The 25,571-nt window shown below is 35.4% G+C and overlaps 1 protein-coding gene across 1 annotated transcript in view; it reads right to left on the bottom strand.

Annotated features, from left to right (window-relative positions):
• Positions 1-25,571, bottom strand: part of APAF1 (apoptotic peptidase activating factor 1) — a 28,867-nt gene continuing 3,296 nt past the window's right edge. Inside the window, exons 5-26 of the mRNA XM_066549551.1 lie at positions 22,597-22,709; positions 21,947-22,078; positions 21,303-21,541; positions 20,193-20,360; positions 19,268-19,399; positions 17,307-17,420; positions 16,574-16,752; positions 15,055-15,181; positions 13,002-13,127; positions 12,285-12,416; positions 11,488-11,613; positions 10,276-10,437; positions 9,879-10,007; positions 8,985-9,110; positions 7,971-8,090; positions 7,201-7,326; positions 6,722-6,847; positions 5,185-5,304; positions 4,730-4,855; positions 3,852-3,977; positions 3,268-3,414; positions 1-286 (exon numbers count right to left, since the gene is read on the bottom strand). Coding sequence (XP_066405648.1) covers positions 143-286; positions 3,268-3,414; positions 3,852-3,977; positions 4,730-4,855; positions 5,185-5,304; positions 6,722-6,847; positions 7,201-7,326; positions 7,971-8,090; positions 8,985-9,110; positions 9,879-10,007; positions 10,276-10,437; positions 11,488-11,613; positions 12,285-12,416; positions 13,002-13,127; positions 15,055-15,181; positions 16,574-16,752; positions 17,307-17,420; positions 19,268-19,399; positions 20,193-20,360; positions 21,303-21,541; positions 21,947-22,078; positions 22,597-22,709 — 3,040 coding nt within the window. The 3' untranslated portion in view covers positions 1-142. The remainder of the gene's footprint in view (positions 287-3,267; positions 3,415-3,851; positions 3,978-4,729; positions 4,856-5,184; positions 5,305-6,721; positions 6,848-7,200; positions 7,327-7,970; positions 8,091-8,984; positions 9,111-9,878; positions 10,008-10,275; positions 10,438-11,487; positions 11,614-12,284; positions 12,417-13,001; positions 13,128-15,054; positions 15,182-16,573; positions 16,753-17,306; positions 17,421-19,267; positions 19,400-20,192; positions 20,361-21,302; positions 21,542-21,946; positions 22,079-22,596; positions 22,710-25,571) is intronic.

Here is a 25,571-nt window from a genome sequence, read left to right on the forward strand (position 1 = left end):
TTGAAAAAACATGCATAAAAGCACATAAATATACATGAATACAACAATTAAATATAATTCACAGCTAAATGACTGTCAGGCAAAGCAAAATTTTCTCTTCAGCTTAAAAAATTAGTTATCTTTGCAGTGTTCAGACCACTAATCAGAACCTCTGTAGTACATAAAGAATGCCAAGATTATCAACAGTCACATATACTTTGAAATTAGGGGACACATGTATTGACTTGAGGTTTGTTCCATTTGTGTAGAAGGTTTGTAAAGATTCTCCAGTAGTTACATTCCACCACTATAAAAAGAATAAAAACACACTTTCAGTTAGGTGAAAGAAGTTCAGAATAGAATCTGTTAACAGGCTTAGCATGGCTAACCCTGTTGACTGCTTTTACCAAAGAGGTAGAATTAAAAATAGAGTCCATCAAATTAGTTAACATTAAAAACAATCTTTAAGTAGAATAAATTTAGGACTAATCACTAAATATAAGGCTTTGAGATGAAAAGAAACTTCAAAAAGACTGAAGCTGTTAAATTTCAAGAAAATATACAAAATAAATTCAGGTACTGCCCCTTACCCCATCACAAAATGCAATCAATAGACATAAACTGCAATATGTCCAAACTTTTAAAAATTATGTATTTTCATGTAACCAAATGAATACATAAAACATGTTACCACATAACTTAAAGTATAGCTGAATTAAAAACTTAGCTAGACACACAAGAGGGTTGATCATGTACATGTTTGAAATAATTTGCAGTTTTTTTAGTAGGACTGACTTCTTTTTCAGTGAGATTACAATAAATATTTTTAGAATACACAGTTAGCACTAAAAACAAAGAAACCAAAAAACCTGCAACCATCAGTTTACCATAGTCTGAAATTTCCCATTTCTCAGAGAAACTGTAGACCAATGCAAAACTGGACCTAACACAATCCAGCACAAAGCAGTTATTCCATTGTGCCAGTAAGAACTCTACCTTCTATTCAGGCAGCATTTGAGTGCTGCAGCAAAATATCACAACAGATTACCTTCAGCTTTGATCACATTGAAAAGCAGATGGTATTACTACTTTTTAGCTTACTCATCTCATGAAATATGTAACATTATAGTTATGTGCATAATACAGACTTGCAACTACACAGCTACAATGCTCTGATTAAATCCACTGTTCCTAAAGTGTCTGTTATTTGATGGAGACCCCCTCAAAAAAAGAAAAAAAAATTAACCAAACCAAAAATGGATCTTAATGAGCTTTTGAACCTTTGGTCTGAATAAGTGAGCAGGTGCTGTGGCAGTGGGTACCACTCACACAGCAAGTTCAATAGTATCCAGGTGGATACACCTCATCTGTGACTAAGATGACTCATTCATTCAAAGGTGTTGATCACGTAACTCTAGAGTCCAACTCAGTCCAGCTTTAGGGGTGCAGACTCCTGAAATGTTCTGGACATTCCCTGACTAGTGTCTCCCTACAAAATGGCTCTGTGTTTGTGTATTTTCAGGCACATTATACACATCTATCTGTAGAAGCAGAAATACAATACTTTCAGATGGCATTGTGATTGAACATGGTCCCACGACTGGAAAAAGACAAATGCCATACCCACTTTCACAAGGAGCAAAGAAGGTACTGGGAACTACAGGTCAGTAATCTTCACTGCCAAGTCCAGGATTATTATGGAACAAGTTTCCTGGAAGTCATTTCAAGTCCCATGAAAAACAAGGATGTGATCTTGAACAACTAGCAGAGATACACCACAGGTAAATCATGCTGAAGCACCCAATTGACTTCTGCTGACAAAAATGGTCTCTCTCCAAAGAGCATGGCAAGAGCAGAGGATGTGAGCACCCTTGACTTTAGCCATGCCAACAGCATGGTCTGCCATAGCATCCCTGCAGCCAAACTGGAGGGATAAGGACTGGCTGAGTGGAATACAGAGTAGGTAACAAACTGGGTGGGCTGTTAGTTCAGTCACTGTGTGTGGGGCCCTGCCCAAGTACAAGAAAGACACTGACACACTGGAGCAAGACCAGCACATAGTGATTTGAGGTGGCTGGACACCTAGAACAGATGCCATGGAAGACAGAGTACTACATTTGTTTAGGAGGCTAACTGATGTCTTCAGCTAATAAAAGGGTTAGAGATAACAGAGATCACGTTAAAGATAACCCTCTTTACAGGGCCCAGAGGCAACCCTGTTGGACTGGGGACAATATTTTACAGGGCAAGGCCCTAAACAATTTTACCTAACTCTGCAAACCACTTCTAGCAAGGGGCTGGACTAGAAGAATTCCAGAAGACCCTGACATTCTAAATCATTCTACAGTCCAAGAAGCATTACAGCACCATACTGTGCAACCACAAGATAAAATGAGGAGGAAGCTAGAAACAGAAAGTATGTCTTATTCTTTAATATAAAATGAACATCAGAAGGTGCTATCAAAACTAACTTAGAAATTTCAACTCTTTGTTACATGGTTACTGATTCCAAAGAATTAGTCTGATAGCATATCTAACACCAAGAGATTGACCAAGAATCAGCTAAAATTCCATCCCTCCAAGGTTAGAACTTTGCCACCTGTCATTTCACACACATACACACAGATAATACCTTTCTAATAACAGGTGTTGGCTATCACAAGGGGAAAAAAACCAACACAAAATCTCATGAGAAACTTAGAATTACAAAAAACCATTCACAGACTGAAAAAGGCTACCTTTTCCCCTTCCCAAAAACCATATGCCCAGTAGGTGCATGAACCAATGAAAGAGTGATGAAAACACTGATTTCCTCCAAATATTACTTATAAAATGTCTTTCAAGGAAGAAATCATCGCCTGTAATTTCCTCTGGATTTCTACTTATGAGAAAATTTAAACCTCAGTATCTCAAAAAAAAAAAAAAAAGAAGCCTGATATAGAGTATTTTTCTGTTAATCATAAAGAACATAATTGCTGTCAAAAGTGAGTGGATATTAAGGCATACAAAAATGTTTGGAATCTTTAAAGGTGTTTAGGAAGTACATTGCAAATGAAAATATGAAGTTAAATTGAATGTAGGGACTTTGAAACAAACCTGAATTCTTAGAAGACTTTTTCAGGGGACTTGCAGATATAAGAAAAAGTGAAAAGTGCTAGACCATCACAAAAATGAAGCAGCTTTGTGTTAACTAAAATGTTTCAGGTCTGTTTATTGAATTAGTCTTAATTGTCAGAGTACTGCCATTTAGTAAGGTATGACAGGGTATTGTTTTATTTCAAGGCTTACCTTAAGATAGCCTCCAGATGACACAAGCATTTTACTGTCAGGAGAAAAGGAGAGGTCGGTTACCCAACCCCCATGTGTTGGCTCTCCTTCATCTACAGTAACTGGGGAGCAGAAATGAAGTAATGCACCTGTTAAAACATCCCAAATCTGAAAAAGAGGAAAGAGTATTTAAAGAAGGAAACTTAACAGGGAAAGAAATGCCTCAAATAAGGAAACCTGAAATCCATTTTCTGTATTAGAGGAAAAAAAAAAACCACCAACCACCTTGCAAATATATATTCTACATGAAGTGACAAAATAATTTTTAAAAAATCCTGTTTTAGAACTGTATCTTATATAGAGGATTTAATTACACATGTAATTCACAGTAGAATTATTATTAAATCCTGCGAATCAGTTTCTTAGCATTCATGGGACATAAATCTAACGATATGGTTACAAACTACTGCCTCATGTGGCCAACTTTGCTATTTTCACCACAAAGCTATGGAATCAGACCTGCAGAACAAAAGCCATAAGAACTCTTTTGTCTTTGAACTGACAATCAATGGAATTATAAAATAACATCAAGATTAGAGCAGTACCCTTATTTCTCCTTTGTCATCTCCAGTGGCCAGCAGTTTGTTATTAGGAGAGAAAGTGCAGCACCGCACACAGGCTTCGTGGTCCTTCAGTTCATGAAGAACAGATGAACTTTCAAAGCTCCATATCTAAATGGAAAACATTACAGAGGAGTGAAGGACAAGTTCAAAACCAGTTATGATTTCCTTCTAAAAGGCATTAGCATTAAACTGTACATAAGACTTTTTATACATATGCATATTTTTAGGTGGATTTATGTAAATGCATTAAACTGTAGAGTCTGGTTTTCTTTTTTATTACCAGAATCACACAAGAATTTGCTAGGAATTACTGAACTGACTATATGTATCTTTCCTTGGAATGTACCTTTTAATGAAACCTATATATTTACAAGGAAGTTTAAAGCTGTTCACAGAAATAGGATTAATCAATCACTTGAAAATTATATTTTTGAAACCTAATGGAATGTTTTAGGAACATAATGGGGCAGCCCCAGCTCACTACACTTTGTGCACCTGCCTTTTCTGAACCTATGAACAGAAACTTCACTGGAAGTTTCAGAAATTTTTCTTAAATTTACAAATTAAGAAGTTCAGGCTATCAACAAATCGATACAGAGAAATAAACAGTGCTCTGCACAAAGCTGTGCATTAAACACACATTTTATTTGTACAGAAGCCACTAGGCTTAAGTTATATCCAAGATCAATTGCAAATGACTGCAACAGCTTTAGTAACATGTTGACAGATATAGGAAATTTAAAACCAGAAATACAACAGGATAACTTGAATAATCACTAGTTACCTCAAAATTAAAAATACAGACTACATTTCAGGACAAATAAGGCACCATTTTTATCTCTATACAGAAGGTAACCAACCTTTGCAGTTTTGTCAGCAGAAGCAGATGAAAATTTACTACCATCGGGTGAAACAGCACAGGAAAGAACAGCGCCTCCATGACAAGCAAAATCTTTTTCTGGGTTTCCAGTAGTGATATTCCAAACCTATCACACACACAGGAAAAAAAATGGTTACTTTTTTAACACAGTAATAAAGTAAAATCACATCTTACACAACAATATATAAAGCATAAAACTCAACTAGATAGTTCTAATGTGGCCAACATTTTGTTATACTCACTGGTATAGTTATAATACAACAGTGCAGATCTTACTGAAAATAGAAAAACCACAATTTTGTCTTAGAAGTCAGCTTACACTTTATAATTTATTTGTAAAATATGTGCCCACACAAAATATAGGAAATACCAAATGTTACAAGAGAGAGTCAAATTGTTTGATGTGATTTCTTCAGTTCACAGCCTGTTACTCACCTTAACAGTTCCATCGAACGACCAAGAGAGAATTTTTGAATTTTCCAGAAGTCTAAAGTCCTTGATTGCTTCTTTGTGCCCTCTTAGAAACACACATTCACTCAATTGCCAATTCCATACCTAATCATAAAAATCAAATACATTCTTTTTAAAAAGTGAAACAGCAAACATAAGAAGCATGAACTAACTTTTTATTTTTAAGTAACAGGACTAATAACAAGTTCATATGATGGTGGTGGCGATTAATTAAAATGTTAGATATTGAAGTGATCCATAACGGAGATGCTGAAGATTGAGGGTGCCATAGCATTTAATGGTCAACATATGAGAGTTCCTTATAATACACATATAATCTTATTTGCAAAGTGAATTTGATACTTAAAATTCACTGGTAATTAAAAAAAAAAGCAGCAAACCAATAATTTTCAGGCACCTCAGTAGTTTGGGGTTTTAAACTTTTGATCATCAAACATATAGACTTATTTCACCTGGCAGACCTCATATTTTGCTGACTTAAATTAGATTTCTTTTATATTTTAAAGGGCATCTTTAATAAACTGCCATTTTGCTTTGCCTTTTATAACAAAATGACACTTCTATTTTCAATTCAACTATTCACTGCAAAATGATTTACGTGAAATTTTTTCTACAGAAGCAATTAAGCATCAATTTATTTTAAACAGGACTGATTTCATAGTTTTCAAAGGAGCAGGTTTCCTGCAGCAGGGTGAACAGAAAGCTGTGTGTGCAGGGACAGTCCTGGGGGCTCAGCCCACCAGAGGGAGCTGAGGGCCAGCAGGAACGCTTCCCACAGCACAACCAGGAGAAGGATCCCAGGCTGAGGATCAGCACCCAGGAGTTCTTTGGAGGTTTTGGTCAAACTCCAGGTTCAGCTGTGAGGGCTCCTGAAGGCTCCTGAGCAGCTGGACCACGTGCCTAGGGATCCTGCCAGCACTCTGAAGTGCTCTGCAGGACAAACCAGGGCTCAGCAAGCTCTAAGTGAGACACGGATCTTTACTGCAGACCTGCAGCCCTGAGGTGGATAATGCTAACACAGACACACCAGAACGCATCCCTGGAGCAAACCCACCTTGCTGAGAGGCAGAGGTTCCTAATTCGAGCCCACATTAGTGCAGCCACTCTATTTCTAGCTGGTTTTCTGCACTGGACAGGGTGGGCACACCAGCCTGCTCAGAGATTTTTTACATCATTCCCCAAGACAGTGGAAGCAAGCACACTGACAGACCCACAGCATCCCAAACCCTCATTTCAGAACTGCTCAGACACCTTGTTTGACAGCTAGTGTTTCTTTTACTCTTCTCAAAGCCTTTCTAGCATCCACAGCAGTAAAACCAGAAAATCTGTAATATTCATTATCACATAAGGCATAAATAAAAGCTACACTTTCTACACTCCCTTGCCCCTGGATGGAGCAATGCAGAATACAGTAGTCATATACTGAGTTTACATTATCTGTAGTATAAATTCCTTTATTTTAAGTAAGTTACAGCATTATCTTTTTAAATGTTGCCCAAACCTGTATAACTGGATCATGAGCACTTGAGATGAGAGTCTGACAGTCGGGTGTAAATTGACAGTGCTGCACAGATGTCCTGTAGGCCTCCCAGGACTTCAGAACCTTCCCATCTGACAACTGTAGTACCTTTACAGCGAAAAACACAATAATTGCATTTATTTGACACACTTGAGGAAAAAAATTTGCATGTTCTTGTTTTCTTAAATTACATGGATTGCAAACACATGATTTTAAGTCACTAGATTGGAACAACCAAAAATTCCTATTAGTGTAGTCTGGGTAAAATGAAATTCAGAGCTAGATTATTAGCATTACCTTTAAATTATTTTAATTTAGACATAATTCACAAATGTAAATTGAGTTACTATACTGAATAATATTATTGTATAACATCATCCAAATAACATTTATTTTAAAAGAAAAAGCATAAAGAGGAGTGTTTTCCTACTGTTTTTCAAACCAGATTTAGGATTTAATACCTTTATTGTTCCACTCTCCTGCCCAAAAGCTGCAAATTTAAGATCTTCACTTAAGCAACAGCAGGAAATGGGGGATTCTTGAGCTGCTGTCTGCATAATAACTTTGTCTGTATTTCCATTGATAAGCTGTAAAATAGGAAGGCAATTAAGGTATTAGAATATTTTAAAATTTCAACTGAAATAAATTACAACATAGAGCTGACAATGCCAAAGGGAACAGTTATGGACTTTAAATTACGAGTTACTTTCATAAACCACTTTGGATGTTGGTGCACTTAGCACTTGGTGTGGCAGGTCCACAGTAGTGAGAGTGTAGCCACTATTTCCTTTAGTGCAAATCTGGGCTCACACCTCTCACTGGCCCAGGTTGAGATGATTCCTTCAGCTGTTACACAGAGCTTTGGAGCATCACATCATTTGCTGTGTAACACCTGGTCTATAGGTGCTGTACACATTACACATTGCTGTGCACATCTGAGCCACCTGGAGAGCCCACAGTCCCCTACCATGAAGGGATAAGAGTTCTGGTCCTCTGCATCCAGACTCAGTTTCAACATTAGCATAGAAATTTCCCCTTAAACCCCATTTTTCCACTTACTAAACTAGGCACAGTTTCTAGATACAAAAATGTTATCACACACTGAGTCATCTGCTACAGATTCAACTCTTGAAAGCCAAGAACAAGAGGTTCTTTCAGTGCTTCCTCAGTTTTCTACTGAGATTTGCTGGTAATAGTCAAACGTACTAAAATATCGGTAAATACACCTTACTTGTAAATTCTTCTGATTGTAGATGGCTAAAATCATCACTTCACCATCATGAAACACAACATCTAGTTCACTCTTCAGCACAGCATCAGAAGACTTGCACACCTTCTTTGTTTCCCAGATCTGTGGAAGAACACAGTGTTTCATTAGCTTTATTAAAGAACAAGACAAAACTTGCTGAGTAACAGCACCTGTAAACAGAAGGTTTATAAAGTTTAAGCAACACTGACTTTTTAAAACAATAAAAATTATGCTTCTGCTGTTCTTGATCCTGCAGAAAGTTGTGCAGTTACTACAGTGATTCCAACAGATGAAACAGAACTTTTTTTTCCAGGCTGACTACAAGACTTCCCTGTGTTTAGAGTCATAGCTGTAATATCAAAAATTTTCTAAGAGCAGCATTAAAATCCAATTACAAAAAATATGAAATAAAAATACAAAATACAGATTTAAATATAAAAATACAATATAAATATGAAATATAAAACCACTGATTTCTATATTTCAATTGCTTTCAAAATTGAAAGAATGTATGTGCTAACTTGGGAGAAAGGGAAAGGCTACCTTGGTAAGATATAGTTATATTTTCACAGGTTTTAATGAGACATTACAATTACAGTAATTTATCCTAAATACTAACAGGCAAATATACCTAACAATGAAACATATCAAGTCTGCTAGAATCCTGAAAAACCTTCAAAATTCCCAATTTAGATAAAGTGCAAAACAAAATAGAAGGTTATAATTACTCTCAAAGTGCAACCAAACTTTAAAAAATCATATAAAGAGGAAATTTAGATAAACAGTAAATAAATAAAAAAGCCAGTACATTTTACAGTACATGTAAATTACTTTATAACAAATATTTGAATTTATACTAACTATAACCTTACACAAAAAATACACAAGTATATTTTTATGTATTTTATATATGATTTTACAATAAAAAATTCCTTAAATGGGTGACTTAATACCTATCTAAATTCAGATATTTCAAAAAAAGAAAAGTTATCTTACACGTATTGTCTGGTCATCAGATGAAGTCAGAAATAAAGATCCATCTGGTGAAAATGTCACACAGTGAACCCAGCTCATGTGTCCTCTGCAATATGCCACTTTTGATAAAGACTTAATATTCCATAACTACAATAAAAATATGAAACAAAAACTCAAAAGTATTTTAAATGCATTTACAGTGCAAATAGTGCAAGTACACTAATTACTTACTAATTGCTTACTTACTACTAAGACACTTAATTACTATGTCTCCTAGTATTTTCTTAGTTCTTATTCTGAAATCAAATGTAACAAGAACTGAGCCTGCTTACCAGATTTCAATTGTCAGGGAAATGGAATCAGCAGCCTCTTTGACTGCCATGATTTTAAGAGATACAGCGAAAAAAAAACCCACATTATAAAGAAAATACAAGTTCTACTTGACTGTACAGACTGAAGAACCAAAAGATCCCAAGACAACAACAACAAAACAACCCCAAACTAACCCCAACCCCAAACTTGATATTTGTATAGACCTACTCTAGCCATGCTAGGAGCCTCAAAGTTATTCTAGATGTTTCCTTCCTTCTTACTAGCACACAGAAGAAGAGAGGGTTTGGTTTGAGTTTAGCAATACCCCTGAGAGTACAAGAGTAGCTTTAGATACACTTAGTGGACTAGTCTAGTTTTAGATAAATGTGGGTTCCATTGTCCAAAATGAACATGTAACTTTAAAACATTATTTCCCAGCTGGTATTTTAAATCTAAAAAGCAAATGATAATTAAAAAGAATGGAGCACACCAAAAGCCTGCTAAAAACAGCATGTGTTTTATCTCTGCGTACAAGAAACTATCAGGACAAATGTAACATTTTGAATTGCAAGCAGCCTTCCGTGGTATATTGCAGACACTTACCTCAACAGAGCAGTGAGACAAAGCAACTGCTACCAACTCATCCCCAGGACAGAAGTCACAGTATTGGATTGTGCTGTGATGGCTGACAATGACTTGAGTTAACAAACCACAGGTGTTGATGTCAAAAAGCTGTGAACACATAATTACAATAGGAACGCTGTTTGGATGACTCCACTACCGACAAATATTTTATACGCTCAACACTCTACATTCTTGAATTCAAAAGGTATTCCTCTTAGTCACAGGTTTGTTGACCACATATTTTTGTTTATTCACACTTGAAATCAGACACTTCTATCTGAAAGTACTTAATGGCCTGGATTTTCATCTGTAATCATAATTTCTACCTATATTGTAATACACTACCTCCAAAAGATTACTTAAGTGAGGTACTTACCAAAAGCTTATTTTTGGCTACCACCAAAATCATGTTACCATTTCTGGACCAAGAGCAACATTTTACTAAAACCTCTACATCATCTGGTTGTTCATCTGCATTTTTAAAGAAATCTTTTATCTCAATGCTTTTCAGTTCATTTCCTGAGCGTGCTTCCCAAAGCTGGAATAAACAGAAAATAGACACAATGTATTGGCTGATGTAGGTACAGAATACAACAGGAGAGAGCTCCCAACTACTTCTTAATAAAAAAGGGCAGAGAATAAACTATGAAAGCCCCTTGTTAGTTTCCCTAGTCAACAAATAGCATTAGAATATTCACAAGTCCAAATTATTTATATATTAAAAAAAGGAGAAAAATTAAGAAATAAAAACAAACCAAAAAGAGAATTACACTGTAGCAGAACTTTCTCTTTGGGTTTTTCCCTCCTATCATTCCAGCAACAATGCTGCCTGAACTTCTCCTTAAAAAAAGGATAAAACCAAAAATAACACCTGCCCTGCAACTCTGTAAACAATCTACTCACCATGAGAAATCTGGTACACATCTAGATTTGCACCTTAATTTCATTGAGGGACCTGTCAAAAATCTAGGGAACACTTCTGTCCCCTTCACCACATTTTTCCTTATGAAAAACAGCTACAGCAATCCTTCCTTCCTGATTTAGCAACTACATAGAAACATAAGAGTGTTTTAAGAATTGCAATTCTGAAATAGCATAATTCTGTTGCAACTAAAGGCAATAAAAATACTTACACTCTCAGAAAAACACAAACCTCCCAGTTTTCTTCTAGTGCATACAAGAAAACAGCAGATGAAATTGCTCTTAATTTTTATGTCTCCTAATGATTCATTTTCAGAGACAACAAAACTTTCAATTAACCTAAAAACATACTACTGTTTCTGGGTAAAGAATTTTTACTCCCCACTCAAGTTTTCTTAACAAAGTGCATTAGGGGGCAAAAACATTCAAAATGAGGCTAGTTAGAATTTACTTGCAACTACAAGCAGTTGACTTTTTTCCTAGTACTGGACAAGCCAATTTCAAAATCCTGCATTACAAATGGGACCAATAATCAACTGTTTCAGGATTGAATGCATTAAAGCTGATTTTGCAGACACAGAATTTTCTTACACATATTTTGCATTTGATACAAAACCTGCCCATTCATCATCTAAACAAAGGGCTGATTTAAAAATATACTGTATACCTTTACTGTTCCATCTGTCGAGCAGCTAGCAACATACTCATCATTTGGTGAAAATCTGCAGTGATTGACAGAATTTTCATGACCTATCATCGTATTTCTACAGTATTTTCCATTCAAATCCCAAATCTGTAAGAGAAATAAACATATAAATATCATCATAATAATGAATTATTTAAAGACAGATCATTTATGCTCTTCTCAAAATCATACACTGGCAACCAAAACACCACTTTTATTTTTTTCTTAGTTTTACATGCTCATGGACTGGATGCTACACCCTGGCCTACCCTACAATTTACCTCTATCTGGTAAGATGCATGAAAACTATTAACATCAGAATTACATAAATCTAGTTTAAAATTTCTGTACAGTGCAGACAAGGCCCCTGACCAGCACAAAATTACTGAAAGTTTCCTCAGACTGAGAAAAAAGCAGTGTCTTGCCTCATTCCTTTTCAGCTTTCTAAATTAGAGTTACGTAGCTTACACACTTCAACAAAAACGAAATCTCTTAAATTAGTCTTGAACAAACTGACTATCATCAGACAAAGTCCTCACCTTCATGCCCTACCAACAGAGGACTTACCCATTCTCCTTTTCTGAGTATAAACACTCCTATTCTGCCTTGCTGAAATCTGATAACAGAGCTGTAGCCAATACTCGTGATCTGTTGCCATGTCTCTTCTACCAGGCTCATTTAAAAAAACATTACTTTGCCATGTTTAGATAAATTTCTACATCAACAACTACCTTGTTATGACGAACAGCATGAGAATAATCTCACCCTTTTCCACTTACTTTGATGAAAGTGTCATTTGAGCAGGTGGCCAGAAGGTACTGACCACTTTTGTTATTGAACTGGCAGCAATTGACCTGCTCGGAGTGCTCTTCATACACACACCTACACTGGCCTGTTCTTGAATTCCACACCTAGGCAGAATTAAAAGATGAAACAGACTTTTAAATATATTTAAAGTAATTGTTTTTAAAATCTGGAAGTTATGCCTAAAATATTTCTAATAATACCTCAAATATATTTTGAAGAGGGAAGATTATATATTTAAATAAAGAAGCAAGACATTATGAAAAGAAAGGTCATAATTCAGATTAGAATCTGATAAATTCTGAAATTTCAACAGGATTTTGCTAGTATAATGAGGAATTAAAAATCCCAACAATTTCACAGATAACAGAAAAGAAGCATTAAAAAAAGTTATTAGTAGAGTCATCTCATGTTATGAGTAGGACTGGACTCACATATGTTCTAGTTAAAAAGAAACATCAGATGATACAAATAAAATAAGTGGTTAATTCTGCATGTATGATGTTAACATTAAGTATCTTTTCTTTTATGTAACAAGTGGGGCTTTTCAGTTTGTCAAGTATTAAATTATCCACATAATATTTAAAACAGTTTAAAACACCTTTAGTTTTAAGAATCTGTGCTGAGTTGGTTAAACAGAAATTCAAATTATGAGTTTGAAAAAAAGAATCATCTTTCCTTCATTCCCTTACCTTGACTTTTTTATCACTTGAACAAGTTGCTACAAATTCACCATCTGCAGAAAAAGTGCAACAGAGTATTTCATCATCGTGGGCATTTATCTCCAGGAGTCTCTCTCCACTTTCTGCTTTAAACACCTAAACCAAGGAAGAGTAAAACCTTATAACTTGCAGACAGTTTGAAAACACGTATACAAGTTTCTTTTATCAGCTCAAACAGTTCTCTTTATGCAAGCTCTTAAAAAAATGGGTTGATTTTTGAAAGCATTCATAATTTCAGGGACAATAACATAATTGTAAAGTCCTGCAAGGGTGATAGAAATTGTAAGAGAGAGAATTAGTGAAAATTGATTTTTCAAAATATTTTTGTTCTACCCCCACTCTAACCTAAGAGCCATGACCTTTCACAGCCTATTTTAACAGTAACTGGAAAACACAACCTATTAACAAAATCTAAGATATTCATAGAACTACAAATTCCAGTTTTATATGTATGGGACACCCATAGGTCTAAAGAATTTCAACAGAATTGATGATTGGAAGAACAAAAAACCAAAAATAAATAGGGGAAAATTGTCAGGAAAATTGTCACACATTTCAGTCTCAAGTTAGACATAGGCAATGAAAGGACAGTTGGGGAAAAGTGCAACATATTAATCCATTTCCTTAAATTCTGGGATTTAACTTTACAGTGTGGATTGGGCTGGGGGTGGAAATCAGGTGTCCCTTTCCATCTTAGGTTACATATTCTTAATTATTAAAACAGACCACAAGGTGTTCTTTACAGAACTTTTCAGATTTTTTTTTTATTGAACAGAAATACCAATGACAATTAAATGGTTGGTATTTGTTCAAATAGGAACTTAAGTACTGAAGTAACAGGAAATCTACCTTCACAGTAAGTTCTGCAGAGTATCTGTTCTTAATCCAGCAATCATTTTTTTAAGTAGCCTTGAAAACTGAAAAGCTTAAGCCATAATTAGAAAAAAACATTAATAAGCTCAAAGTTTAAAAACAAAAAAAGGATTATGGCTAATTTTCCTATTGTTTCTTCAATGAAAGTTTAGTTTAAATGCAATTGCAATCCACAGATTATTTTTTTTTTTTTATGTAAAATGAAGAAAAAAGATAAGCAATCTGCAGTGTCAATAATGAGGCCATTAAGTACAGAAGCCCAGCACAGCAACTACAGCACAGCATGAGTACATCCACCAGCATCTCCTATGTGGATGCCACGATCATAATTCTGTACAGGCCAGCAAATAAAATAAGCAAATAAAAAACCCAGTAACAACACAGTAAGTAGCCAAATGAGCAGCAACTTAGTACTCAACTTCTCAAGCATCCAAAACAATACTAAAGGTTTGCAGCAAAGCTGTTCTTTTCCCTTACCTTTGGCTGTCTGAATATGGGTACTTTACCAGGTTACTGGCTGGCTGATTGCTAGTTTTCTTGAGAGCTGGCTGACTCCCCTCCAGGCAGACTGCTGGCAAATTTATATTAGTCACGTTCCTCTCTGTCTCTTCTAATCTGCTTTCTAAGCACTTTGGGCCTGTATCCAATTTAATACTGTCCCCTGCTTCAGGCATTTTCTCCACAGATGTATTTCTTATGTGTTAAGGTATTTAACTAATTAAACACTAAAGTGGCATAACATCCACCACAATCTCATAGAAATATTAAAGCTGTACCTAAAACATCTTACTGCTCAGTACTTAGAAGGTCTACTGTGACTGGAAATAACATTTTATGCAAGCAAATATTAAATAAGCTGGGGTGCATTGCTGGGCTGTGACCTTTTCCATATCATCTTCTGTTCACACATTAGGGCAGTGAGGACATAAACCCTAAAATCCCACCATTCAGCTCTTGAATATAATGCTTACTTATTCTGAACATGCAACTTGGCATTTTTGCAATAATACATCCTTTTCAATCATTTGTCTCCAATTACAACCTAGATCCAAATATTTCCACATAGCAACAGAAGAAAAGTGATAGGACTGTTTAAATGTTTTTGAAATGGTAAACAGCATCTCTTTTGACTCATTCACAGGTGTCTTACCTGAAGAGTTTTATCAGCTCCACATGATGCTATTCTTTGTCTGTCCTTAGAAAAGCAGGCATGGTAAACTGCATCTCTATGCGGGCGAACAACCATACGGTAGAGATTTTTCAAGGATTTTTTATTTCTGCAGGGGAAGACAATTATTTAGATGAGTGCCTTTGTATTATTCAAAATAATCTCTAAGAAGATTAACACTTTTTCACACATCTTGAGCAGCAAGCTTTATAAACAAACAAAACAACCAACCCACTACACCCAGCCTTCATGCTGAACTAATAAAGGAAGCACATATTCCAACATTCACTCAAAGGTTTATATTGTGCTCCAACAGTTGCAGCTTAGAGACCAAGAAAGATAACAGTTTTATGATCTGAAATATGCCATTTCCAAATATAGACTTTTTCCTGAGAATTCTTGTTCTCCTGCAGAACTCTTCCTTTTCAAGCATATTAAAAAACACTAGTATATTTGCTTAGATCTGCACAAATTTCCTTAATTTCCATGACAATGGGTCAATTCTTATCACTAGATAGTTAAATAAGATCTGTGACTATCACCACTTTTCAATCACAGATTAGGTACAGGATATAACTCACCTTAGATGACTCTTGCCTCACTTCAACAAAAACTTAAGAGTTAGTAGCAATCACAATCATCCTGTTTAGCCAGATCTTAACACAGAAAGCTGGCACTGTAATGAGATGACTTGGTGATAATGACCAAACCATCTCTGTCCTGAACTAACTAGATATTGTCTCCTGAACTGTGCAATTTCCAAGCAGTTTTGCTAAATAAAATCACCAAATATTCAAACAGGGGACTAATCTGCCTGGCTTGTGCTATAATTGCTTGCCACAGACTAACTCTGTTTTATAAGCACCAAGTACTACAAATGTCAGAAGAGAAATATCAAACAGAATCAAAGAGTTACGTAGTCAACTAACTATTGGACAAGGCTGTGAAAATGTGTAGATCTGTATATCTTTTCCTTAAACAACTTCCAAAAATACAGTAACAGTAAAGAATTGCTTAAATTGGAGAAGTTTCAAGATTGTGTAGAGATTACTATTTCACATCTTGCTACTTTATAAAACTTTGCAAGTTGGCACAAATGCTCTCCTTTTTAAAGTCACGGTGTACTTTAAAACATAAAAACATACACTAACATACCAAATACTGACACTACAATTCTAACTTTAAAATAAAACTATTTAAAGTAGATTCAAAGTATCATATTGTGATCTTTGCATTGTTATTAAAAATGAACAATAATTGAATACAGAAGTAAATATTTTACTCAATTTATTTTTATGTAATTATTGCTAAGTTGTTGCCTTACATGAGTTCCCCTTCTCCCACAAGTTCTTGAAAATTATTACACCTACTTTCCCCAGGAGAAAACCCCAGCAGTTCTTACACAGATCCTTTTATTACCATACATGGTATTTAGTTGCACATTAAATGACTTCCTTGGTCAAGGGATCAGCATATCAGCGGACAGGCTGCAGCTACTTACACCCACTCCAGATAAAATGTTCCTGTTTCCCTTTGAGCATGTAGCTTGGCCTGTTGATACACCTCTGATGTCTCTGGCTGGCAAAGACCCAGCTGGATGATGTCAGGAAAGGGCTGCCGGCCAAGAAGGTGCCCATTTAAGGACAGAAACTCCTGGAAATTCTCACGCACTGTGCTATCCTAAATACAGAGCAGACGTTTGATAACACAGAAAAAAATAAATCTTAGGATTTATTTCCTTGCTTTTTAAAATTTCTATACAGCTAATATTCTTACAGAAGCCCTTAGCTCTATTTTTCTATTAAGTTATATTAGCAAATACATACGGTAGATTGAAATATTTTAGTATCCTATTCAGAAAGCAATATCCTTATTTTTCAAAGAATACTAGCCATAGTGATTTATTCAATAAGCAGTGTGAAATATCAGAAAGACTATTCCAAGTGGTCAGCATAATTCTACACCTCCTCAAAAGCAAAGTACCTTACATATCCACCCATAGGTATTCATCACTATAGCTATTGAGTTCCATGGCCAACCACTTACACACTGAAGTCAAAACAAACAGAAAACTGAATTTCCTTATTTTTTTCTTCTCCAAGTTAAAGTTCAATTTAATATTGGTTTCATGCGTGTTCTATATACCTGCCATATACATACATCCAAAAAAATGCAATTACAAAATAGAAAATTATATTTGGAAACAACTGATCATTTACCTTTTATTATCATACCTTTTGATCCAGGACTGAACTATATTCAACATATTCATGAATCAGGTGAGCAGGCCCCACCAATTCTGTTTTAGCTTTAATCCAATCTAAAGAAAACATAAGATCACAGAGCTCCTAAAAGAAATACAAATTTAAGATCAGAGTGTAAGTTTCACAACAGAATCTACTTAGGAGGAAAAAGAAAAACACAGGAAATAGATTAGGTATTTAATATACTTTGGTACAACTGTCTCTGTTTGAAAACAGGCAATTTCCCATTTCCTGCATCTTAATTGTTCTGTTATAAAAATTCAGTGTACAGAAGGCTAAGTTTGTTATTTTAAACTGCTCTTTGATACAGCTAAGCAGACAGGAGATGGAGGTACAGAGCAATTCTTGACTTTTGCAGCACACGAGACCTGTTTACTTAACTCTGAAAAAGCTTCTTGTAGTCCAGTCTAGCAAAGATCGCTGTTAATAATGATTGTTGATCTTCCTAAGAGATGCTGGAACTCCTAAAACCATTGGTAAATGATCAAGGGCGTCCTGCCATAACATCCTTTCATTCCTTCAGTGCTCCGGCTTGTATCATATCAGGCCCTATGGACTTGTGAACATTCAACTGATCCAGCCAGTCCCTTACAATTTCACATCTGTCCCACAAATGAAAAGTCCCTGTTTCCACATTCATGGTCCTCAAAACCATGAGGCACACAAGGTCTGTCAATATTATTAAAGACCCAGGTAAAAAAAAAAAGCATTGAACTTTATCCCTATTAGTTAGATGACCATCTTTAACAAGCATTGGTCCAATGTTTTCTTTAGACTTCCTCAAAAAAACTGCTTAGCAGCAACACTGCACAGGTGTAAAGCATATTCTAATTTTGAATCAATAAATACCACAAGAACTAAAATATTATCATTGTTAAACTAAGAAAAGGAATATCTCCTAGCTTCATTAGCTTTCCAACAAGTAGAAATCATTTCTAAATAATGAAAAATGACTGATGCATAGAATATAAACTCTAGGAAGCATATAGTCACAATGAGCCGGGCTCAAGACTTCTGAGACGCTAATTCTACAGAATGTAGAAAGGTTGCCATAAAAAACATTTTCACAACACACTGAAAGTAAAGATACTAAGATATAAATATGATTCAAAACACCTAGACTTGTAACCAACATTAACTATGAAGGTTCCTATAAGAGATAAATCCATTAAGTGTATTATATGATAAGTCAGATGAACCATCTTGAAAGAAGCTCAAATGAAAAGCATTGAGTACTTCTGAAATAAAGCAATTAACAACCATGACCAAACATTATTCAAGACATTTGAAACTCAAATTCAAGTGAAACTACCAATTATTAATCTTTCTGCATGATTTCCTTCTCATAATAGCTCAATATCTGAAAAAGAGCAGCTGGCAAAAATGACAGCAATTTTTTTAAGGTGCCAAGACAATTCTGGAAACAAGAGACTTGCCCATCTAACTCTTGATGGGGGTTTTTTGCTATTGAAATCAGATAATGAATTTTTACACACATATCTCTATGACATAAGAGGAAAAAGCTAACAAGACTTCTAAAGATAAAGTAACTAACTGATAAAATGCTTTGATGAAATCAATTTACTTGTATAATTACACAATAAAGAGAGCTTGGGTTTTCAAAAAGGTTTAGAGAAAAAACTTCTTATTAAAGCTTCTTGAAAAGGAAAAGAAAACCAGAAGCCATTATGATATAAAATAGAAAATCTTCTCAAGAAGTGGTTGAAAAGACAAGATACAAAGGGTAGAAATAAACTAGTTTTTGTAAGGGACAGTGATTATCAGAAGACCTCCTAAAGACTATGTTGAGTGTTCACCCAGTTGGACTAAAGTCAAGGGGAAAAGAGGCTCAGCTGGGAGAAGGCCTGGAGGGAAAAGCAGAGGTAAGAGTGAGTAAAAAAGGGAAGCAAAGGACACCTGTCAGAACCCACCTGCTGCATTTTGGCACCTGCCATGTGATATGCTAGAAAGTTATACCAGTACATGCAATCCTCTTGAGACAGAACAGGTGTATTAAGCTTGTAGTATTTCTTGTACTGATTTACAATGTTTTTATGTAGCTCCTGCAAAGTGAAGAAAAACACACTTTTGGCACAGAGGAATTATAAGTCTTATTATTATTACATTGTAAATAGCATTGAAGAATAATATTATTTCTCAATTGTAATACATTAACAAGTGAAATAAGAAAGCTTATCTTCCAAAAACTGTACACCTAACCTAATTTACTGCTAAGGACTTCTCCAGGAATATTCTCTGTATATTGAAGGACAGAAAAGCAAGCTGTTAACCCTCCTTCTCAGACTGAGATTAACTACCAAATCTCTCTTCATCTTAAATGTGGGTAACCAAGAACAACAACAACAAAAAAGGACCCTTCTAAAGCAAGACAAAAAACTTGCCTTTTCTTCATATCTACTCTTTCTGCCTTGTACTTCAGAACTGAAATTGAGCCTAACTTACAGGTCATCTTCCTGAAAGTACTGCCTTAAATTGAATAAAAAGGAGCAAAAAGCATTTCTCTGCATTAAAGTAGTCTTATATTCTGGTAGGGCCTTGATGTCTTTGGAACCAACAGTGGAACATTACATCTCCTGCTGGAAACATCTGATAGAGAAATAATGGTTATAGAGTCTTCTCTCAGTTTAGTCGCTTAGTTGCAGATGTAACCATGAAGAAATACTCCCACAGTTTCAAGTCGAAAATTAGTATTTTTAGTTATTCAGCCTTAAGTTAAATTTAATTTGGACCTATGCTATGAAGATACTCAAGGTACCATTTAACAAAGCAACATTTTCTGCAAACTGCCCAGCTTTGGAGAGTAAAGTTGAATGCAAGTATCAGTTGACACATTACCTGAAGCTGGTTGCGGTTCTTCTCTGTGAGAAAGTCAAGCTGAAGATCATGCAAATAATAATGGAATGACTTCCCATTACGATCACAGAACAACAGTGATTTGTTAACAAACTCCTGTAGTATATCTTCAACTTCTTCAGTTTCCATATCCCAAAGAATACAGAGAACCTAAAAAATATTTACACAAAACCAGAAAAGAGAATCAGAACCAAGTCGTAATATGATTTGTATGAATATTATAAAAGGCTACCAATTAACTGTCAACAAAATGCATACTAACACATATAGACACAAAGAGTAACCAATTCAATAAATTACCAATTCCTTCATATCAAACCACAGGACAGATGTTAGAAGTTAACCTATCTTTTGTCTATTTGTGCTGATTTATGGTGACCATAAAAGGAGACAAATTCCACATAACAGTTTTCAAGCTTTCAGTGAGCTCAATTACAATCTAATTAAAGAACATTATACGGAATGCAGATTAAACTTATCTGGTATTCACATTCTTTGAAAAGAGAGAGACATAATTCTCTCTCCCATGATTTTTCCTGGGGAAGGCAGTGAGAAGCTCAGAGAAGAAGAGAACAATTCTTATCTCTACTTGCTGTTCCTGTTGTTTGGCACACATGGAATGTGTTATGGAGATTGTTTACTGAGTGATTTGTTAATTGGGTTCTGGTGATGTTGCCTGGATTGATTGGCCAATTGGGTCAAAGCTTTGTCGTGACTGTCAGGAGACAGTCACAGGTTTTTCTTAAGTAGTATCTTTTTAGTATAGTACCTCTTTAGTGTAGTTATAATATAGTATTAGTGTAATATAACATAGGTTAATAAAGCATTTCTTCAGCCTTCTGAAATCATGGAGTCAGAGCATTGATAAACTTAAACTGTATGAATATGTTTATTCAGTTATGATTTTTTTAGTTTCACTACTAACAATACAAGTCATGATACAATAATGGAACAAATCTACCCAATCTAGCAATTATTATTAAGCTACATACTGTAGAAGTTATACGTGGCAATTATAAATTTTGAGAATTCTTTAAGGTTGTTGTTTGTATCTTACTAAAAATCATAAGGTTTCTGCACTGCTTTTATTACCTTAGTAGGTACTTTAACATCTTTTGGGAGGATAGAGAGGTCTTTATAGTAGTCTTTGTAATTGTCATCCAGCTGCTCAACACTTATGGACATTGCTTCATCAAGGGCTTCATAATCATAGGAGGAAGATTTTCTTATTCTTCTAAACTGCTTATTCTGCAGCTGCCTGAGATAGTACTCCCAGCGGCTTGGGAAGTCTCGGAGTAATGCACCTATCAAGGATATCACGAGAGGAGAACCTGAAGGAAAAGATTAAATCAAATTTAGAGGTCATCAAGAAACACAGTCCAACAGCTGATGGTCACGTGACTGAAACAGGTAATATTCCCAATACACTGATTAAATTCTTGAGGTGTGGAACAGAGATAAATAAAATAAATGCTCCATGTAGACATTTGCAAACTCCCCACATTTAAGTGTAATTGTGGTGCAGAGAGAAAATACACTGAAGAAAACTACCCAAAAAATCAACATGAGACTTCTGCTAAGCTTAAAAAAACCCCAAAATATTTAACAAGCCCTTGTATTTTACTTAACATATATAGTATTAAAGGATGTTCCCATCTCTATTTTTAAGTCAAAATATAGAAGAAAAAAAAATTACATACAGTGGTAAATCGTACAACAAAGAGCAACTAGAATACCTTTGCATTCTCTTACAAGAGAGTTAGCTTGTTCTGGAAGTTCTGATATTTTCATATTCACAAATAGGGATAAAATCTCCAGTCCTTTCTCATGTGCAAGTCCACTTTCCACATGAACCTCATATTTATTGCCTAGAAACAGAAACATGGAAAAAATTTCAACTAATGCAAAAAAACATATGGAAATTCAAAGTATTTCCCAAGCAAAATCTGGAGCAAAGCTTCATGATTTTTTGCATAGTATTTTATAGGACTAAGAAGAGTATAAATTCTACTTATCAGAATCAGCTTGCATTAGAGATATATACACAGAAAAAAACAGACTATAAGCTAATAATTACGAATGCATTACGAGCAGTCACTGGTGAATAGTGTAGAGATAATCAGTCTAACAGTGCCAGTGTCACAGAGGTTAATTTCTTCTGTTGAGAATTACTGCACTCATCAATGAAAACATGTAAATTTTGGGATAACATACAACACTTGTTTCACAAAGAGCATAAAGTTTTTCAAAGCAGAATTCTAAAACCTTGCCACTTGTGTGCAGATTGATAGACAGATTCTATCAGATTCTTTTGAAAGCTCACAAGAACAAACTGCAGACACAGAAACACAAAATCTGTGGTGCAGGAGAGGAAAGTGTTCCTTACCAGCCACAGCATCTGTTACACTCCTGTCCCTGCTCGTGATCAGTACCTGACATTGATTATCGAATGCTTTTAACACCCAGGAATCCCAAATGTCATCCAGGACCAAAAGAGACCTAGTGAGAGAAGAAATACTTCAGATCAACTATTAATGCTAAAATAAAGTATTGCATTTTAATAAAGAAAATAAATTTTAATAACTTACAAAGTATCACTGCATAATTTTTTTAATATTAGTATGCAGAATATCTTAATAGTATGCCCACAGAACAGTAACAAAGCTGGTAAAGGGTCTAGAAAATGTCCTAAGAGGCACAGCTGAGGGAGCTGGGGTTGTTTAGTCTGGAGAAAAGATGGCTCAGGGGGAACCTTATCAATATTTATGACCTGAAAGGAGGTTGTAGCCAGGTGGGAGATGGTCTCTTTGCCACGTCTCAAGCAGAAGTATGAGACGAAATGGCCTTAAATTGCACCAGGGCAGTTCAGATTAGATATTAGAGAAAATAATTTTCTGTGAAAGAGTGGTCAGGCACTGGAATAAACTGCCAAGGGAGGTGGTGGAGTCATTGTCTCTGGAAGCATTCAAGAAGTGTCTGTATGTGGCACTTAGGGGATATGGCTGAGAGGTGATTATGGTGGTGCTGGGTTGATGGCTGGACTTGATGATCTTGAAGGTCTCTTCCAACCTTGGTGATTCTATGATTAAACACTGTGCAAGAAGCTGAATGCAGTTATCTCAAAAAGGTATTTACCATTTATTATTTCATAGCTACCACTGAAGTCCAAACAATGTTTTGGGAAACATTTCCATTAGTAGACACCAGGAAAACCAGAAATATTTACTGGTTTTAAGTCACTAAGTATCATAAATTGAGAAAAGAGTTGTATAAAACTAAATAACTCTGACACAGGTTAGTGATGAGCTTTGTGAGAAAGCATTTAAGTTTTCTTTTGACTCGAGTTTTCAATTTTGTTCTTGTATCTTCAAAAGCTATATGAGACTAACCCCCTTGTGAAGCAATTGTCTTGAATAGCAAGGCTCTTCTTACATAAATGACATTTCATACTGACTACATATTCCAATCATATGGCCAGCCACATTTGTAGGTTCCTACAAGGAATCTCACCAGAATATGCACAGTAGACTTCCCTACACCTGCCTATATATGACAGAGAAATTACTGAAAACTGTTTTTAAACAGTTTTAAGGGGTTTAAGGGACCAAGAAGTCAAAAAGACCAGCTGGCAAGCAGATGTATGAAAAGAAATAAGTTATTTGCATTCAGTGAGTTTTAGCTATTGACACCTAATCCTACAAATTGTTTACATGTACTTTGCTTGTTTTTTAAGGGATGGAATTTTCCACTCCACTAGTTACTGGTTAAGTTGTCCAATTCTCACTGAAGCATGAAAAACCTTCTGCATTTTTATTCAGCTAAGTGGCTCTTACGCCATCAAAGCCTGTAAATAAGGATTTGATCCTCCTTAAAGAAGTGCATACACACCAGACTACATTCTCAAAGATACATTTAAGTCTTGGCTACCCCTATCTCATTTTTATACAACTCTTCTATTAATAACCTTTTGATAAATCAGAGGGTTCACAAGAATACTAGCATAGCCATGAAGGGCTCGTTTTGTGGCACTTTCACAATCGAAAATATGATGGGTGACATGAATTACAGCCTGATTATATGTTTTTAATTAATCTGAGGACTTCAAAGTCCTCCCATTCATTAGGCACAAGTGATTTTTCTCTTCCAGTCACACCAACAAAACTTAAATTCTAATTAGGATTATTTTAAAAACCTTGTAACAAAGAGAAACCAAAACAAACAAAAACACACCCCAAACAAACAAAACCCTGTGAAAACAATCACAGGAGATTAAATTCTGTAATTTCTTATTCTAAACTACACCATAGTTTCCATTTTTCATTTGACTAGTAAAAAAAATTTAATCCCAAGAAACATACTGGCTTCAAAATTTGAATTCTTTGTCTAACACTTTATTCCCAAGAGATGCACTGGGTTGGCTGTCTGAATCCAGGTATAGCTAAAGTGACTTCTTGTTGCCAAAGAGAATTCCAGAACCAGAGAAACAGAACCAGCTTCTTCCCAAGCTGCAGTGAAGTTTTGTTTCCCATATACTTGCACCCTCGATGAACCTTACTCCCAGGCACGTTCCCCTCTATTTCCTGCCATGCCCACTTCTGTATTGAAGAGTTTTGTTTTGTTTGTTAATAAACAAGAAATAACAACGGAAATGTGTCAGTGGAGACAACCACTTCCCATCCTTTAAGGAAAAGTGCACTTTCAGCTGATAGATTCCTTTGGAGGACCTGTCAATATTTCACATATCTTTTCTTCAAATTAAAGATTTTTTTTTCCCCTGTACAGAAATGCCAGTATGTTATCTACAAAGATCACAAGGCTGGAGTATTATTCCCAAGATAACTCACTGACAAGCAGGCTCATTTAGTTTAGTACAAATTTTCCCAGAGAGTAATTAAATCCTCAGCAAATAACAAAAACTATTGCTCAAAGGTGAAAAAAGCAGTGCAATGACTAAGAAAGACACTAGTTTCTTGGCAATAACTAGTCACATCATGAAAACCTGATTTCATTTGGTACCTCTAGACCAAGCACTTTCTAAAGACACCATCTGCTCTGGAAAGAAGAATTTTCTGTAGTGATACACACCCTTTTTTCTGCTGTATGATCCTCACATATCAATGAAGTGGTCTACACACACAGTGAGAACACTGAAAGTTAGAGAAATCCTTATTTCCAGTTGTTTGTTCCTATCTTGCACTATTCAAACCTTCATTATTTCACTATTTGCTTTTTCAAGCAAACATGACTCCTGCACAGCTGGTTAGCATATTTTGTGGATAGAAGTCTTATTAGCCTTAGTTAGGAAGTCGGTTAAAAAACCAACAATGTAGACATGTGAAGACCCATGTAACCACAACACAG

This window comes from Molothrus aeneus, chromosome 5, assembly GCF_037042795.1.
Source record: "Molothrus aeneus isolate 106 chromosome 5, BPBGC_Maene_1.0, whole genome shotgun sequence".
Classification (NCBI taxonomy): Eukaryota; Metazoa; Chordata; class Aves; order Passeriformes; family Icteridae; genus Molothrus; species Molothrus aeneus.